The 19185-nt window shown below is 43.5% G+C and overlaps 1 protein-coding gene across 1 annotated transcript in view; it reads left to right on the plus strand.

The window, feature by feature from the left end:
- SRC (SRC proto-oncogene, non-receptor tyrosine kinase) overlaps positions 1-19185 on the plus strand; it is a 42126-nt gene that overhangs the window by 3531 nt on the left and 19410 nt on the right. The window contains exon 2 of the mRNA XM_073683845.1: positions 14650-14887. Within this exon, the coding sequence (XP_073539946.1) occupies positions 14650-14887 (238 nt within the window). The remainder of the gene's footprint in view (positions 1-14649; positions 14888-19185) is intronic.

Below are 19185 nucleotides of genomic sequence, written 5' to 3' on the forward strand. Positions count from 1 at the left end.
TGTGAAGGAGGCCTTGGGTAATAATATAGAGCGGCCTAAATTCACGGCCCCATAGAATCCTGTTTACCACACCCCGTTGTAAAGACTGTAGAAAAAAAAGGCCCATATCTCTGCAACCATAAGGCAAAAAATGGAACCATCTGGGAAGTAGCTGGAATAAAATAATGGCAAAAACTGTCCATGCGTGACCTGGTGCCAGGTCCTCTTTAAAGGACTGCGAGCCATGCTTCTTGCTTCCCCAACAAGCAAATGCAGCATGTGCTAGGTATGACCATACTTAATGTATTTTACTGCAGGATTGTTTTGGGGAAAATAAAGCTTCTAGCATTGTTTTCTCCCTTACACACTCCTGACATTTTTAGTTTGTATATCTCAGAGGGGTATTTTCTGTAGTCACACCTGTTTGGCTCAAAGACTGCATGTATGATTCTATAGAGATCAACGGAAGAGAATCCAGTGTTGGCAGTGAAAGAAAATGCAGGTTTCGTTAAGTCCATTATAAAACACAGATTACACAATCCAAAAAACTCCTGGCTGCTGTGATTCAGATGTCTACCTAGTGACTCTTCTGAAATGAGTCAGCCAGGATTGCTTTTCATGTATCTTTTTTTTAATTTTTATATACATATGAAGGTCCCTCATCTGGGTCTCGCACCCATCACCAGTACTGGTGTTCTCCATTCCAACTTTTGATTAGGCGCAGCGTAGGGAGAGGTGGGCACGCTCGCTCAGCTCTCTCCATTCACTGTTATGGTAGTTCTGAATAAGGTCAGTTGCTTGGCTGCAGTCACACCTTTCCATAACTTTGATTAAAGAAGGCTCAGGAGTGCTTCTGGTGGGACCCATATCTATTAGACATTACTGGCAAATCATGTAGATATATCATAAATCAAGTTGTAACCCTTTAAGCAGATCTGTCACCACATTTCATAAAACAAACTATATGTTATTAGATAAATCTACAACCCATGGCAAAAATTATGGAATCGCTGGGCTCGGAGGATGTTCATTCAGTTGTTTAATGTTGTTGAAAAAAAGCAGATCACAGACATGGCACAAAACTAAAGTCATTTCAAATGGCAACTTTATGGCTTTAAGAAACACTAAAAGAAATCAAGAAAAAAAATGTGGTACTCAGTAAGGGTAATTTTTTTCAGACCAAGCAGAGGGAAAAAAATATGGAATCACTCAATTCTGAGGAAAAAAATATGGAATCACCCTGTAAATTTTAATTTACAAAACTAAAACCTGCATCAAATTAGATCTGCTCGTGAGTCTGCATCTAAAAAGGAGTGATCACACCTCGGAGAGCTGTTGCTCCAAGTGGACTGACATGAATCATGGCTCCAACACGAGAGATGTCAATTGAAACAAAGGAGAGGATTATCAAACTCTTTAAAGAAGGTAAATCATCACGCAATGTTGCAAAAGATGTTGGTTGTTCAGTCAGCTGTGTCTAAAATCTGGACCAAATACAAACATGGGAAGGTTGTTAAAGGCAAACATACTGGTAGACCGAGGAAGACATCAAAGCGTCAAGACCGGAAACTTAAAGCAATATGTCTTCAAAACAGGAAATGCACAACAAAACAAATGAGGAACGAGTGGGAGAAAACTGGAGTCAATGTCTGTGACCGAACTGTAAGAAACCGCCTAAAAGAAATGGGATTTACATACAGAAAAGCTAAACAAAAGCCATCATTAACACCTAAACAGAAAAAAACAAGGTTACAATGGGCTAAGGAAAAGCAATCGTGGACTGTGGATGACTGGATGAAAGTCATATTCAGTGATGAATCGCGAATCTGCATTGGGCAAGGTGATGATGCTGGAACTTTTGTTTGGTGCCGTTCCAATGAGATTTATAAAGATGACAGCATGAAGAGAACATGCACGTTTCCACAGTCATTGATGATATGGGGCTGCATGTCTGGTAAAGGCACTGGGGAGATGGCTGTCATTACATCTTCAATAAATGCCCACGCTTACATTGATATTTTGGACAGTTTTCTTATCCCATCAATTGAAAGGATGTTTGGGGATGATGACATTTTTCAAGATGATAATGCATCCTGCCGTAGAGCAAAAACTGTGAAAACATTCCTTGAAAGAAGACACATAAGGTCAATGTCACGGCCTGCAAATAGTCCAGATCTCAATCCAATTGAAAATCTTTGGTGGAAGTTGAAGAAAATGGTCCATAACAAGCCTCCAACCTGCAAAGCTGATCTGGCAACAGCAATCAGAGAAAGTTGGAGCCAGATTCATGAAGAGTACTGTTTGTCACTCATTAAGTCCATGCCTCAGAGACTGCAAGCTGTTATTAAAGCCAGAGGTGGTGCAACAAAATACTAGTGATGTATTGGAGTGTTCTTTTGTGTTTGTTTTTCATGATTCCATAATTTTTTCCTCAGAATTGAGTGATTCCATATTTTTTTCCCCTCTTCTTGGTTTGAAAAAAATTACCCTTACAGAGCACCACATTTTTTTTTCTGGATTTCTTTTAGTGTTTCTTAAAGCCATAAAGTTGCCATTTGAAATGACTTTAGTTTTGTGCCATGTCTGTGATCTGCTTTTTTTTTTTCAACAACATTAAACAACTGAATGAACCTCCTCCGAGCCCGTTGATTCCATAATTTTTGCCAGGGGTTGTATTAGACCTGAAGACACTTCATGTTAGAAAAGCTGTGTAATTCTTTTTGAAAGTTTCCTTCCTGCAGAAGTTGAGGTTGAAACCAGTCAACCGATGGTGTGGTCTATTCTTATCTGATGTCCAAGTCTGCCTTTAGTCTCTAGTCATACAGCAGATTGTGTCTGACAAGTGGTTAGATATATTCCCATATAATTTGGTTTTACTCACATGTCAAACGCCATGGAATAAATGGCGCTATAATAATATTGCTAAGGGAAACCTTTTTATCAAAGGGGTTATCCACTTTTCAGACAACACGTACTCCGTTACCATATCCCCCCCCCCCCCCCCACACCCACCCAAGTGAAAACAGCCTGTACTCACTGTTGGCGCAGGGGCTTGCGTGACATTGTCACATGAGCCCAGCAGCCAGTCAGCTAGGTGAGGTTGGATCTGCTGCTCACTTCCTCTGGATGTCAGTTTTGTCCCAATGAAGATAGTGTGAAGCGGGCCATTAGTGGCTGCTGGATTCGCATGACATAACAATGTCACGTGAGCCCCAGGAGAGCAGACACCAGTATTGCTGTTATGGCATCGGCAGGTAGTACAGGCTGCTTGTATTTTGCATTGGGTAATATGGTAGTTGAGAAGGAGGTGGCTGAGTAGTGGATAACCCCTGTAAGTGAAGTATATTACAGAATTCGTATATAAGTGACTTACAGTACTCTTCGCCCATGTGAAGCTACACTCAAGGCTCCGGACTTGTACAAAATATACTAATGTAGGTTCAGCCTGGATCTAAAGTAATTGGGATCTATCTCAGTGTATTGTCATGGCCAAAAGTTTTGAGACTAAGACTTCAGAAATATGGGGACGACCTCTAGAAGGTTCTTGAAAGCTTTTCTTTCGGATTTCATTTGTAAGGTATACTTAAAAGATTATTAAAATAACTTGTTCTACATTATTATTAAATAAGAATTAAAACGACAGTTATGGTTTAACCCCTTCACGACGTTTAATGTAAGTTTACATCATGGTCAGGAATAGGTTCCTGCAAAATGAGGTAAATTTACGTCACGGCGATCATGTGGACACAGGAGCAGTGCCCTCACAAATCGCGGCTGGGAGCTCGGATTAAGTCAAGGGCGAGCCTCTGCTGTCACTGCCCGGGCCGTTTAACCCCCTAGATGCAGCATTTAGAAGGCAGGTGGAGGAAGAGGGTTCCCTCTCTCTTCAGATCGGCACCCCTGCGACGTCATCACGAGGGTTTGATCGTTGCCTTGGCAAACGGAGGTCGTCATGACTACCTGCGGGTCAGCCAGCTATGGCAACAAGCCTGTTAGACAATGCTCAGAACATGGTCTAAGAGGCTTCTGTCAGTGTAGCATTGACAGTTATAATGCATTATACCAACGATCACAGTAATAACAGTTACCATATATTCCGGCGTATAAGACGACCTGGTGTATAAGACGACCCCCCCCTACTTTCCTGTTAAAATATAGAGTTTAGGATATATTCACCGTATAAGACTACCCCTTTTCCAACGCATACCAAACACCGGTAAAAATTAAAAAAAAAACAGATTTGAATTTAACATGGTCCTTTTTTAATTTAAATTCTTATGACATGCAGGTATATAGCAGGAAAACTGTCACTCATAAACATAAGGCATACAACAACAACATTACTATCATCCATTTTCATCAGTGGCATACACCGGTACCCGACAATTTACAACAGAAAGAATAGAGCTTCACACATAGATTAGATAGATAGAAATATGTCAGTCACATATATATGAAGTACAGTGACATTGTTGCTTACTGTACTTGTCATTTAGTGTAAAGGATTTATTTAAAAATATAATAGTGTTTTCATGCACCGTCTCTTTAAAAAAGCCGGCCGGCAATTCAGCATCTGTACCCGACAATTTAGACTAGAAGGAATAGAGAATCATACATAGATTAGATAGATAGAAACATGTCAGTCACATATATATGAAGTACAGTGACAGTGTTGATTACTGTACTTGTCATTTAGTATTAAAATAAAGGATTTATTTTAAAAAAAATTGGCATGGGGTTCCCCTTAATTTTAGTCTCTAGCGGAGGTTAAGCAGACAGCTGGGGCAGATGTTTGAAGCCTGGGAAGGGGGTAATACCCACGGAGCTTCCCAGACTACTAATATCAGCCCCCAGCTGAATACCTAGCCTTTACTAGCTATTAAAATGGGGGACCCCCCCCAAAAAAATGACATGGGGTCCCCCCTATTTTAATAGCTAGCAAAGGCTAGGCAGACAGCTGGGGGCTGATATTAATAGCCCAGGAAGGGTGCCATGAATATTGGCCCCCTCCCAGGCTAGAAACACCAGCCGTCAGCCGCCCCAGAAATGGCGCATCCATAGGATGCGCCCATTCTGGCACTTAGCCTCGCTCTTCCACGCTGCCCTGGTGCGGTGGCAGGGGGTAATAGGGCTGGGGTTCATGTCAGCGCCAGCTGCCATGAAGCCCAGGTTAGTAATGATGGGTGCCTATAGGACACCCCCATTACTAACCTACAAAGTGTTAAAAAGAAAAAACACACACTACACCCAGAAAAAAATAATTTATTTGAAATAAACCACACCATTTTATTTAATTCTTAGTTTACTAAAAAAAATAATAGTTACCTGTCCACGTTCCTGCGCTGATCTCCCATGCACAGCTGTCACATCTGGAGATGGTGACAGCTGTGCATGGCTGCTGTAAGCTCACGCTGCCGGGAACACGTCCGCTCCCGGCAGCGGGAGCCACTGACTGAGGTCACCGGAGTGCATTCAGTCAGCGCAGCTCCGGAGACCTCCTTTACGGCACTGCTGTAACGTGGGAATTTCTCACGATACAGCAGGGCCGTAAAGCAGCTAACCGGAGCAGCGCTGCCTGAACTCCGGCGAACCCGCTTATGCAATGACGGGGCTGCTTTACGGCCCCGTCATTCTAGCGGCGGCAGCGGTTCAGAGCGGTCACATTCTATGTGGCTGCTCTAAACTGGAGATCTTCGTGGGACACTCGTGGACTACTACGGAGGGGTAAGGATAAGGTTGTGGTTTATTATTTTAAATTTTATTACAGGAGATCGATGGCTTCGGGGAATTAGGTGTCTAGGTGAGTATAGGTGTAGTTTTTTATTTTTTACTTTATTTTAGGTGGCGATTGGCGGGGACAGGTAATGTATGAACTAATTTATTGTAGGCAACCACTGGCCACCAATGACATGTATTTAACATTTATTGGAGACACAGTAGGGCAATTTATATAGCAGGATCAGGCTGATGGGAACTACTGCTCCCATCGAGCTGATCCTGCTGGCAGGAGTGGACGGGGGACAGACATAGGCCGATGGGAGTAGTAGTGTCACATCGGCCTATGTCTGCCTGCATGCGCACACCCGCAGACATCGCACAGACATCGCACAGACATCGCACAGACATCGCACAGACATCGCACAGACATCGCACAGACATCGCACAGACATCGCACAGACATCGCACAGACATCGCACAGACATCGCACAGACATCGCACAGACATCGCACAGACATCGCACAGACATCGCACAGACATCGCACAGACATCGCACAGACATCGCACAGACATCGCACAGACATCGCACAGACATCGCACAGACATCGCACAGACATCGCACAGACATCGCACAGACATCGCACAGACATCGCGCACACCCGCGCACACCCGCACACACCCGCACACACCCGCACACACTCGCAGACATCGCACAGACACATCGCACAGACACCGCGCACACCGCGCACACCCGCACACCCGCACACACTCGCAGACACCCGCACACACCAATCATGACGGGTCTGGGAGGTGAGGCTGACCTGTGAGACCGTGGGAAAGTTCATGTGAGTTCATGCAATGCAGTCAAGCATGAACTCACATGAACTCACATTCTGAGGGCACCGCGGCGACTTCAAATGAACAGCTGATCGGCATCACCTGATACCTCAGCTGTTCATTTGAAATAACCGGCGGGAAAGCCGGCGGTGAAGTCTTTTCACTGCCGGCTTCCCCGCCCGGGTCCTTCGCTCCCCGCTCCTTTGTGCTGCACTCCCCGCCCGGTCCTAACTTACGATCGGGATGGGAGGTGGCGAGGGGAGCGGAGGATCGGGGTGGGAGGCTGCGGGGAAGCAGTATGGGGCTGTGTGATTGTTTAAAAGCCGGCGGCTTTTTACCGCCCGCCGGCTTTTAAACAATCAGGAGAATTCTCCCACGCTGGGATGGCATTCTGATAACAGGCTGGATCTCAGCTGAGCTCTGCCATCCAGCTTGTCATCCTTCAGAGACACTGCAGAGCGCAGGCATTATGGGAACTTCCGATTCCGGTATTCGATATTGTAAAAGTATCGGAATTAAGTATCGGAATTCCGATACCGCGAATATCGGCAGATACACGATATTACAGTATCGGAATGCTCAACACTACTTGTCACAGAAGCGATGCGAACTTCCCAGCTCCGGACACAGCGCAGCGCTTCTGTGACAAGTGAAAGCTGTCGGCACAGAAGCTCTGCGCTGTGTCCGGAGCTGGGAAGACACTGCGATGTGTCAGAAAAGTTCGCTAGGTTCTGTCTGTCTCCGCTGCTGGGAATACGCTGCGCTGTGTCCCAGGCCTGAGAAGACACAGCGCAGCGATGTGTCAGTTTCAGCACAGAAGCGCTGACTGTCTGGACCTACCGCCGCCGTATTTTAACTCCCTCCACCTTATATTAACTCCCACATGGCAGGGATACGGCCACGGCAGCTTATTAACACCCCCAGAGTATCCCCGCATGTCAATTTCTGAAAGTTCAAAAACATTACCGGCGTATTTTCCGCAATTTCCTCCGGGATAAATAAAGTATATCTTATCTTATAAGACGACCCCAGACTAGACAGAAGATTTTTCAGTCTTCAAAAGTCGTCTTATACGCCGGAATATACGGTAGTCCCTCTATGGGACTTTTAAGTTTAAAAAAAAATAATAATTAAAAGATTGAAAAAACGTAAACAAAAAAATGGAAAAAAATATTAATAAATGTGTATTTTTTTGTTTTTACATAAAATATACCTATTTAGTATCCCTCCCAAATTTGTTCATGCTGCCTCCCAAAGATCGCAGTAAGGTTCAGCTCACCTCGGTTTCCATGTAAATCTCTGCTGAAATACATGATTCAGAAGGAACCTCTCTGCAGATGGAGGTGCTGTGGACACCATCTGGCCTATGATCCAGCAGTGTCCGTCTTTTTAGGCATGCATAAAAGCACGGTCGGCCACAGTTTTGTGCACCTCTGAAAAGGTCAATGCTGAATAGAGGCCAGACTTAGTCTAGAGTAACTGCCTCATTATAGTGAATGGATCACTTAGAAATTTAAATGGAAACCCTGATGTAAGTGCTCAGTGTAGAGCATCGGATAAATTCCTCTAAAGGTGTTGTTTCGAAAATGGGGTCAATTGTGGGGGTTTCTGCTGTTTTGGTATGTTGGGGGCTCTTCAAATGTGACATGGCATCCGCAATCTGTTCCAGCCAGAATTCAGTTGTCAATCTGTCCCTTCCGAGCCCTGCCGTGTGCCTGCCTTTTTATTCCACCTTGCATTAATTACTGTGAAGCACCTGAAAGATTAATAAACTTCTTAAATGTGGGTTTGAGTACCTTTTTAAAGGGAATCTGTCACCACTTTGTAGATATCAGACCTCCACTATGGGCATACAGGGTATAGAAAAGTAAATCTATACATACCTGTATGGTCCATGGTAGACGTCTGATTGCAGAGAAATGTATTTTTATCTCCTTGGTTTTTCACAGGCTTGGCTATCCCCGCCTATCGGCTTATTATTCCACCAAATCCCCGCCTATGTCCACGTTTACCATATCTCCCCCCCCCCCCCCCCCCTGCCAGCGCATGCGCAAAGCGCGGCTCACAGGGAGCACGCTTTGTTTCCTCCTGGGCCCGTTTGGCTGAGCACAGTGCTCTATTTGATAGGTGCCAGGAAGTCACATTTCACTCCCCAGCGCCTGCGCAATAGAGCACTGCTGCTATGAAAACGACATACAAATGAGCTCCTATGTATCCTGAAAAAAAGATAAAATAAGTGTTTGAATATCTGAGCGAGAAAACGTTTTACAGCTTTTTAAACTGAGTGACATCCAGGTCCTGCCTGGTTGCATTCATGTCACTTTGGTCCAGATTGGAAGTCTCACAGAGCTGTTACGTAATGTTGGGTGGACACGTGATGTATACGCGCTTAGGCTAGATTTACACGTCCCTGTAAGGGTCGGTATTATTGGCCCAGCCACAGGTTTCATGACCTGATCCCCATATGCATATGTAAGGGCTGATACCTTAGGTCAGGAGAGTTGTGGACGTGTGAACCTAGCCTTTATTGGGCAGTGTGTCGTTTTGGCATATTTATGGCAGGTTTGTATATGAATCAAAGTCTGTATTCTCTTCCTCTTTCCTGCAGACTATTTTTGTGCGGTTTACTGATGCAGAAATAATACCATTTTTTTTCTCTCGCCCATACAGCAAATTTCATGTTGTAAAATATTGGGAATTTTAAGTCCTTTGTGGCTGCCATAAATCAGATTTTCACAAGGTGGCCTTTACTTTACTTTTTTAGTAGTGATTTCAGAAATGGTAAGACTGTATTTACTCAAGTTTGTGAATTCATTTGCCGATCGTCCAGATTTGCGGATGAGACAGCAATCCATGCGCTGTACTGTGTACGCATGCTGTGAGCCATTTGGCATAGTTCTGACCATCAGGCTTATGGCCCCAAAGTGGAGTCTGATGATGCATGCTGCAATTTTTCCACACTCCTCCGTAGACTTTTATCAGACATTTGTCGGTCTGTCCATATAGATCTAGAGATGGATATCATATGGAGAACAAGCTGATCACTGATCAAGTCTTTTTAAGAATTAGCACTTCATTTGATCAGGTATCTATCTCCATGCCTTATACTGCATATACGGTAGTTTTCTCAGCTTATGGAAAGTGATGACCAGAAGGAAGCTGTCTGGAAACTAATGACTATGTGCTGCTGAGGATCATTTGGGGAATTTATTCAACTATATTAAAAGTCAGGTGATTTCTGCTTCCTTGTATCATTATCAAAAAGCAGAATTCAAGAAGCTGTACGCACTAAACTCACAAATTCATTCGGGTATGTGCACATTACGCCTTTTAGATGCCTGTGTACCTGTTGAGCTTTTGAAGCAGAAGACTCTTCAGAACGTTGGTGTGGTTTTCCTGAACCTTTTTTTCTACAGCTGTGTATGAGCTAGTGAACGGCGTCCATAATCTGCCTTAAGAATGGATCAGTCACTTCTAGCTGCTTCAGAGCTTTCGAGCCTAAACCGGTTAAAAGAAGGTAATAAAGACCGAACATGTGCGTAGCAAGTCATTTTGACATTGCAGTACATATGTAATTTTGCAAACTTTTTTTTTAGTGGATTTCTGGTGTAATCATCCTTAAGATGTCATGTGCACACACCCTAAGGATGTAACTCTGCCCATGTGTGGCGGCCAGTGGCCATGTAATTGTTTCATAACTGTGGCTATTGGCTGATGCAGATGAGCAGAGTTTCAGCCTCCAGGCCTCTTCGCACGGGCAATAATTTGGGAACAAGCGTATATATGAACGCTCATTCTTCATCACTGGTCCATCTAAACATGCCTCCGATAAGCTGACGTACAAGCAAAATAACGTTCTGTGGGTTGATTAGATCATTTATGCAGCACATCGCACCATGTAGACTGGATGTGCTGCAGTCAGTGTGTTTTGTGTATGGGCACAGAGTGCTTTTTAACAATTGTTCTGTCCCCATATAGTTTATTATGACCCGTGTCAAAGGGCCTTAAACAAGCCCCTATCAAGTTGTAGGTAGCACATAATGGGCAAATGAGACTGTCCAGTCGCTTGTCTGCACGGGTGGGACCCCGTTTACCCCCTTCTTGGCCAAGGAGGTGTCTGTAATCGAAAGTAGTGATGTATTTGAAAAACTGCCCCATAGGTAGCGATTACTCCCCTCTGGTTCTGTCTCCTAGTATTAATTGTGGGACTGACGGAGGGAAACAGTTATGCAGATGTAGAACAACACGTGTTGATTTCTATTCTAGGAGGCGCTCTATGTGCAAGTGTATCCTCACCCCCTGCTAGTGACAAAATGTCCGATGCACCACTGCTCTTCATAGTTCAGCTCCATCATTCCCAGTCTGGCAAATGCAGTAGTTTTTAAGAGTTCTCTCATGATACACAAGGAGCTCATGGTGGGGTTAATTTCCGCATTATGCATGTGATGGAAAGGGATTGTGTATTGACATGCCCACACCTCGGTGTGACAGAGAGTAGTGTCACTGGGTGCCGATGAATCACTCTGCTGCCTTTTTAGAATGATTTATTATATTGCTGTGGAAATCATTTACACTAGAGGTAAAGTCCTGTGTAGTCCTGATGTAAAGTGAGGCTTTCTATAGACAAATCGTGCTGCTTAGGGTTTGTATGTTGTCCATGTGTTTGCAAGGGTTTCCTCTGACTCTCCAAAAGACATTTTGATGGGGAAATATATGTTGAGCCCCACTGGGGACAATGATACAGTGGGGAAAATAAGTATTTGATACACTGCCGATCTTGCAAGTTCTCCCACCTACAAAGAAAGGAGAGGTCTGTAATTTTTATTGTAGATACACTTCAACTGTGAGAGACAATCTTACAATGTGATTTTTCTGGAATTTTTTTTTTTTAATGATTTTTACATAATTAATTTGCATTTTATTGCATGAAATAAGTATTTGATACAATAGAAAAACAGAGCTTAATATTTGGTACAGAAACCTTTTGTTTGCAATTAGAGGTCAGACGTTTCCTATAGTTCTTCACCAAGTTTACACACACTGCAGTAGGGATTTTGGCCCACTCCTACATACAGATCTTCTCCAGATCTTTCAAGTTTCGAGGCTGTCGTTGGGCACCATTGAGTTTTGGCTCCCTCCAAAGATTTTCCACTGGGTTCAGGTCTGGAGACTGGCTAAGCCACTCCAGGACCTTGAAATGCTTCTTACAGAGCCACTCCTTAGTTGCCCTGGCTGTGTTTTTCGGGTCATTGTCTTGCTGGAAGATCCAGCCATGACCCATCTTCAATGCTCTTACTGAGAGAAGGAGGTTGTTGGCCAAAATCTCACAATACATGACCCCATCCATCCTCCCTTCAATACGGTGCAGTCGTCCTGTCCCCTTTGCAGAAAAGAACCCCCAAAATATGATGTTCCCCCACCATGCTTCACAGTTGGGATGGGGGTTGTACTCGTCCTTCTTCTTCCTCCAAACACGGCGAGTGGAATTAATACCAAAAAGTTCTATTTTGATCTCATCTGACCACATGACCTTCTCTCATGCCTTCCCTGGATCATCCAGATGGTCTTTGGCAAACTTCAAATGGGCCTTGATATGTACTGGCATGAGTAGGGGGGCCTTGCGTGCCCTGCAGTATTTTAATCCATGACTGCATAGTGCGTTACTAATGGTAATGTTTTAGACTGTGGTCACAGCTCTCTTCAGGTCATTGACCAGGTCCTCCTGTGTAGTTCTGGGCTGATTCCTGACCTTTCTCAGAATCATCCTTCCCCCCCCCCCCACAAGTTGTGATCTTTCATGGGGCCCCAAACTGGGGAAGATTGACAGTCATTTTGTGTTTCTTACATTTTCCAATAATTGTGCCAACAGTTGTTAGAGAAATATAGTCCCGCTCACCGTGTTTGGGAAGGCAGAGTGACTCAACGGCACCTGCGCACAAGTTCCCTGCTTCAAAACACTACACTGACTGCAAGGGAGAACAGCGCCGTCCGTACAGAGGAAACAGCGCAGGCGCGGGATCCAGCTGGGAACTGCACGTCACAGGGCCCTGTGACGTGCAGAGGAGGTGGGGTAAGTATGATAATAGGGCTAGTAGGTGGGCATTTCTTGGCATCCAGGGGATGCAAAGCTTAGCAGAAATTTCATAAAAAAAGCTATTACACCGCAACCAGACCGCTAATATGGGCCATACAGGTAAGTATAGATTCACATTTCTATCACCTGTATGCCCATATTAGCCGTTTGAAAAGTCCCAGGGGATGAAAGATTCCCTTTAAATAAACTATACTGCTGACTTTGTATGTCCTTGAAGTATTTTTTTGCCAACAGTTGTACCTTCTAACCAAGCTGCTTGCCTATTGTCCTGTAGCCCATCCAAGCCCTGTGCTGATGTACAATTTTGTCCCTGGTGTCCTTAAGCAGCTCTTTGGTCTTTGCCATGGTGGAGAGGTTGGAGTGTGATTGATTGTGTGGACAGGTGCAATTAATACAGGTAATGAGTGCAGAGTAGGAGGGCTTCTTAAAGAAAAACTAACAGGCCTGATGGTAAATACCGACATTTTGACCAAACATTGATCAAGAAATGATGAAAACTGGTCAGTTTTTTACTTCTACAAAATCTGCTGATGTCTGCATGAGGCCTGACATGCACCTAGAAGTGTTGACACAGGTCACTGGGCAGAGCAGCTGCTTGCTTCCAGCATTTATTTTCAGCCATTGATAGCTCCACGAGATGTGATATGGTGAAATATGGTAGACCTACAGTATGACGTGTGCAAAAGAGTAGAGACCGGTAAATGTTTTTTTTGCATGGAGGGAATCCAAGCCAGGCTCTAATGTAAAAGTGACTCTATTGCCAAATACTCTGAGGCTTTCCTGCCGGCTCACGTAGCAGAGGTGCTATTTCCCCATGTTTCATCATTAAAGCTGCGGTGTGCTAATTCTGGAGCTGTGATGTCTGCTTCCTCGCTGCAGTTATCACACGTGCCAGGCTTTCCGACTGCTGCCAAATTTAGCAAGGTGGTTGGTATCCTAGTAGTATATTGAAAGTCGCCCATACCGGTATGGATGGAGGTTGGGATTGGAAACTGCTTTTCTCCAGTTTGGCAGTAACAGCCATTACACGATGCCTGAATTATGTATAGCCTGTATGTATATGAGTGTACAGCACCCCACAGCGATTCCTGGAGTCACGGAGGCAGCAGCGAGACCGAACCTGTCTGGAATGTTATTCATGTTTGTGTCATTCCTTAGAACCATATACCGTAACCTTTATGAATGTGAGATCTCGCATTGCTATTTATTATGTCAGCATATATTATATATAAAATTTATATATATTTTTTTAATCCTCAACTTCCCTATTTCTGTGGTTTTCTTAGTAACCGCTTAATAATTTGTGCTTGACTGTGATCTAACAAATCAGTAATGGGAAGATAGACGTTCACAGCACTGCTGGGGCTTGTAGTGGTATTGGTCATCACTGATGCAGATGGATGATGGCATGGTTGGTCAGGCACGACGAGCTGGTACAGTTGTCACATTAGATTTGCTTCAATGTGTCTCCACAGGGACAGGAACTGATGTGAATGAATAAATCAATTCTTTAATTCTGTATAGTGGATTTCTTTATGTCCTCTGTGTTGTCACCCTTGATCTCTCCCAGACGTCTTCTCCTTTCACTATTGCCGTTACTTGTTGCGTTCGCTATCAATCAATAACTCACTGTTCATCGCCATTCTGCTTGCTAATCACGTCCATTTTACCACCTGTTGTTCCTTCATTCCTCCTCTCGCCCTTCTCCTTCCCATGCCAACCTCCCCCTTTCTTTCTTTCTCTTTCTTCCTCTGGTTTTGCCGTCACAGCACATTCCAAGACTTTCAATTAACTCTCCCCCACATCCACATTTCTACTTTATGAGGGGTGGAAGGGAGAGGATCAGAGCATGTCCACCAGATGGGTCATGACCTCATTTAGGGGTACCAGAGACACCCAACTACTTTAACATTGTATTTCAATCAAGAAAATTAACCTTCTGTCACCTGGGCTGGCAGATCTTTCTTGGGTATTTTGCAGTACCTCGTCATGATACTTACTACTCTTTGTCCATACAACAGATGGGCGGTACAAAAAGTAAACCACGAGAAGGTGGGCCACGGAGCCGCAGTCTGGATATTGCCGAAGGATCGCATATACCTTTCCCTTCCCTCTCTGCTTCTCAGACTCCCAGCAAGAGCCTTGACTCGCATCGTCCTTCTAACCAACCTTTTGGGGGCAACTGTGATCTTACACCATTTGGAGGGGTCAACTTCTCAGACACCATCACTTCACCACAAAGGACTGGACCATTATCAGGTGTGTACATGGGATTAATCATGAAATGATGACAATGCATGGACTACAATATCTGGAGATGCCCTAGTATGTGATGTCAAGTGTCTGGATATTTCTGTCTATTGAGTAATATGCTATAGTTTCCTCCTATATATGGATAAAGGGGTTCTCTGTTTTGGTTTCTCCTATATGTTAGAGTCTCCTTACAGTAAATTTGATCCATATGGAAACTCGACAGTAAGGGGCGACCATGGGCACTGAGCTGATCAGTGGTTGTTTAATAGCCTGATTACACAGGCTGACCCAGCTTCATATGCACACTGAGCGATCTGTAATAGGCTACGATTGTTCTTGGCAACTCTAATCTAGGATGATGTGCTGCCGAGAATTATGATCTTTTGTGCAGCCAAAGATCATTTCGCCCAACGAATGAGTGTTTTGCTTATTTATTGGGTGATTGGCAGCCTAAAACACTCATTCATGATAGTCTTGTACAATTCTTTGTAGGATCTTGTAAAAGAACCACATAGAGAAAAACCATAGCTTATTATATCTATATAATACATTAAAAAGCAATGAAGTAGGAAATGACAAATGCACCACAACCCCACAAAAAAGTGTGTAGCAGGAGGTAAATCAGAGTTCATATACATAGAATTTTTGCTCCATTATTGTAATATATATCTTGTAGTTCACTCCTCGCAAATTCAGCAAAATGGAGGCCTATTGCGTCTACAATCTTGCTAAACAGTAGAGGCCGGCAAAAGGTTAAGAGGAACAAAAACAAACCAAAAAACCACACTCTTCTCACACGCCACTTCTATATGCCCCAGCTCCCTTCCCGATCATCCATGCCTTTGTCGTGTTGCATTTACTATAGGCCAGGGCTTCCGGCCACGAGGAGTTCACTGGACATGCATCAGGGCCTAGTCGCGACCGGAAGCACTGGCCCAGAGTGAAAATTTAATCGTAGACAAGATGCGGCTGAGGAGCTGCCAGAGAAGGTGAGTGTAATTTTTGTTTTTTTTTACATTTTGCACTGGGATTTGGAAAGACCCCAGAGCATAAGGGACATTACATTCTCGGGGAATAACTTCTCTGCTGATCGAATTTCCCAGTAAAATCTGTGTGAACAGATGAATTTTGAATTTTTTTTATCTGCTCATCTCTACTTGTAATAATAGGATTGTCCCCTACTGGATAATCCTTTAACAGCTCTGGTCCAGGAGTTAAGTATGCAGGTTCCATTTTCTGATGGACAGTGGAGCTGATAAGAAACTGTAGTGGACAATCCCTATAATAAAATTCCTTAAAAGAAATCTGTCGGTAGGATCAACCCTCGTAAGCTGTCGGTATGGGCATGTAGGTCATAGGAAGCTGAATAAAATGATTTCTGCAATCTGATGTCTTATTCCAGAGAAATCCATGTTTTTCTTATATGTAAATGAGCTGCTCAGGACTATGGGCTGGACACTGATCTGCAGGAGAATCTGTCTCCAGAGATTATTATAAATGAAGGGGGCATTACCAGTGTGATATGCTTTCCTGATCTCACTGCAGACCTGTGTGTGATTATACCTGACACCTCTACAGCTTCCATCTCACAGGCAGTCAGAGCTGCAATATTGTTGCAAAACAGCAGAGCTGTGAGAGCTGCAGCTGCTAATGTGTAAGAACACAGTTCAGTTCTCCTGTTGTGTGTTAGTTACATTTCACACTGGTAATGCCCCCTTTCATTTATAATAATCTCTGGAGACAGATTCTCATGCAGACCAGTGTCCAGCCCATAGTCCTGAACAGCTCATACACATATCATTCACATATAAGAAAAACATGGATTTTTCTGGAATAAGATATCTGATATAATTTTAATTAGCTTCACATGACCTACATGCCCATATAGACTTCCCTTTAACTGCTTGGTCTGGACTCAGCTTTCCTGGATCTGTACATGCATACTTTGCTTTATCTGCACTGGAAGGACCTCATCATACCTTGTGTGATACTTCCCGTTTGTGCAGTCAAAGTCTTTTGGGAAAACCTATCTCATAACGTACAACCCAAACATGTATTGTACTGTTTACTCTATAGTGCTTGAAACATATGAAATACCAGATGGATACAGAGTCTGTGGGGAGAAGGTAGTGGGTCCTTGCTGCTACATATCCTATAAAGCCTGTCAGTCTGGTCATCAGCTGAGGGAAGGGGAAAACAAGTAGCCGATTATGGGGATTTCTTTGCAAATGGGTACAAAGCACCTATTAATGATTCACTGGTGTGTTATTTGCAATTCATTATGTTTCTAGGATAATCCCCTTCAAAACTGCCTGCATTACTGCTAGGATCAGTTCCCACTGTGAATAAAAGCAATTTTGTTAAATGTTTCAGATCACTAAAAGTTTATTTAAAGACCCACTTAAAGGGAACGTTTCACTGTTTTTTTTTATGTAAATTGAGGCGCTCCTCCAGTTGGTGCTGCTCCACTGATACGGGAACAGGTTCTTTTTCTTCTGTGCTTCTTCATTCCAAAGATATGTCCACCCCTGAAAATAAAAATGTACAATTTCCTTTCATCTGATTGGCCAGTATGAGTTATATGGTATACGCCCAATCAAAACATGCCCACGCCCACATTGTCTCATTTACACCCAGTTGGTTGAAAAGAAATGTTTCACTTCTTTTCAATTCATAAAGTTCCCAACATGACACTAGTCGGCCAACCCCTTATCAATCTGAGTGTTTGCCCCGTTAAAATAAAAACACTTGTACTCACCTCCCTTGTTAGGCTGTGTGCCCACGATGCGTTTTTTAAGCTTTTCCGCAGCGGCAAAAACGCTGCAGAAACTCTTAAAAAACGCATGGTAGAAGACCTGCCATGTTCCCCAATGATAATCTGCTGCGGATTATCATTGCGGGAAAAAAACGCAGCACTACGGCTATGTGCCCACGATGCAGAAATGCTCTGGATTTTTTCCTGAGCGTTTCTGCATCTCCCTGGCAGAAAAAACGCATGCGGATTGTACATGCGGATTGTACATGCGTTTTTCCTGCCAGGGACAAGCGGAAGTAAAGTGTTCTTCACATGCATTTCCGCATGCGGGTTATCAAGCGCTTTCCAAGAAATTTTAGCATCACTTGGAAAGTGCTTGTCAACTTGGTCACACTATATAAATCCATGCAAACTGCATCGATTTATACAGGGGAGCATGGGTGCCACACCATAAGTTTGTCCCCTTTTATGCCCATAGCAGCCAGAGATGCAGATGTGTTATGTGCAGCATGAGACGGGGCATTATCATGCATGAAATGATCTCGATGGTCCAGATGGATGGAGTGGAGGATGGCTGGTTGATGGACACCCCATGCAAACATGGCTACGGCGCTAGCAAGGAGGAGGTGGAGTAATGTTTTGGGCTGGAATCATGGGGAGAGAGATTGTCGGCCCTTTTAGGATCCCTGAAGGGGTAAAGATGAACTCCATAATGTATGTTGAGTTTCTCAAACAGCACTTCCTTCCATGGTTCAAGAAGAAGAACCGTGCATTCCGCAGCAAGATCATTTTCATGCATGATAATGCACCGTCTCATGCTGCACATAACACATCTGCATCTCTGGCTGCTATGGGCATAAAAGGGGACAAATGTATGGTGTGGCACCCATGCTCCCCTGACCTCAACCCCATTGAGAACCTCTGGAGCATCATCAAAAGGAGTGTCTATGATGGCGGGAGGCAGTTCACATCTAAGCAACAGCTCTGGGAGGGTAGTCTGTCCTCATGCAAAACAATTAAAGCAGAAACCATCCAAAACCTGACAAATTCAATGGACGAGAGAGTTCAGAAGCTCCTTTCGAACAAGCGGTCCTATGTGCAAATGTAACATCACCTAGAATAAAGTTTTGAGTTGAAAACTGTTTGATTTCAGTTTGTAATAACCTGCTAATGCTTATAATTTCAAAAATGACCATTTTTTTGTTCTTTATTAAAATGAAAAGGTTGAAAACTCTGCTGTGCATAATAATTTGGAACATGCATTTTGAGTGCAGTTTGAGTTTTTAATTTTTTTAAAAATATACTGTTATCATAGGCAGTTTGTACAAAAACCTTTCAATTGTACTCTAATAGTTATTTGACTGGAAAATTACAATGACTGCAATTCATATAGGTAATTTGGGAAAATCTGAGAAAATATTATTTGCATAATAATTTGGAACACAGTGTATACTGTGACCTTAAAGAATGGTAAAATATAAAAAAAATAAATCTATACTTATCTATAATTATTTTGCGGAAGTGCTGCGTTTTCGCCGCCATTGACTTT

The sequence above is a fragment of the Phyllobates terribilis genome, unplaced genomic scaffold (assembly GCF_046119375.1).
Source record: "Phyllobates terribilis strain yellow unplaced genomic scaffold, ASM4611937v1 Scaffold_5__5_contigs__length_657084704, whole genome shotgun sequence".
Lineage (NCBI taxonomy): Eukaryota > Metazoa > Chordata > Amphibia > Anura > Dendrobatidae > Phyllobates > Phyllobates terribilis.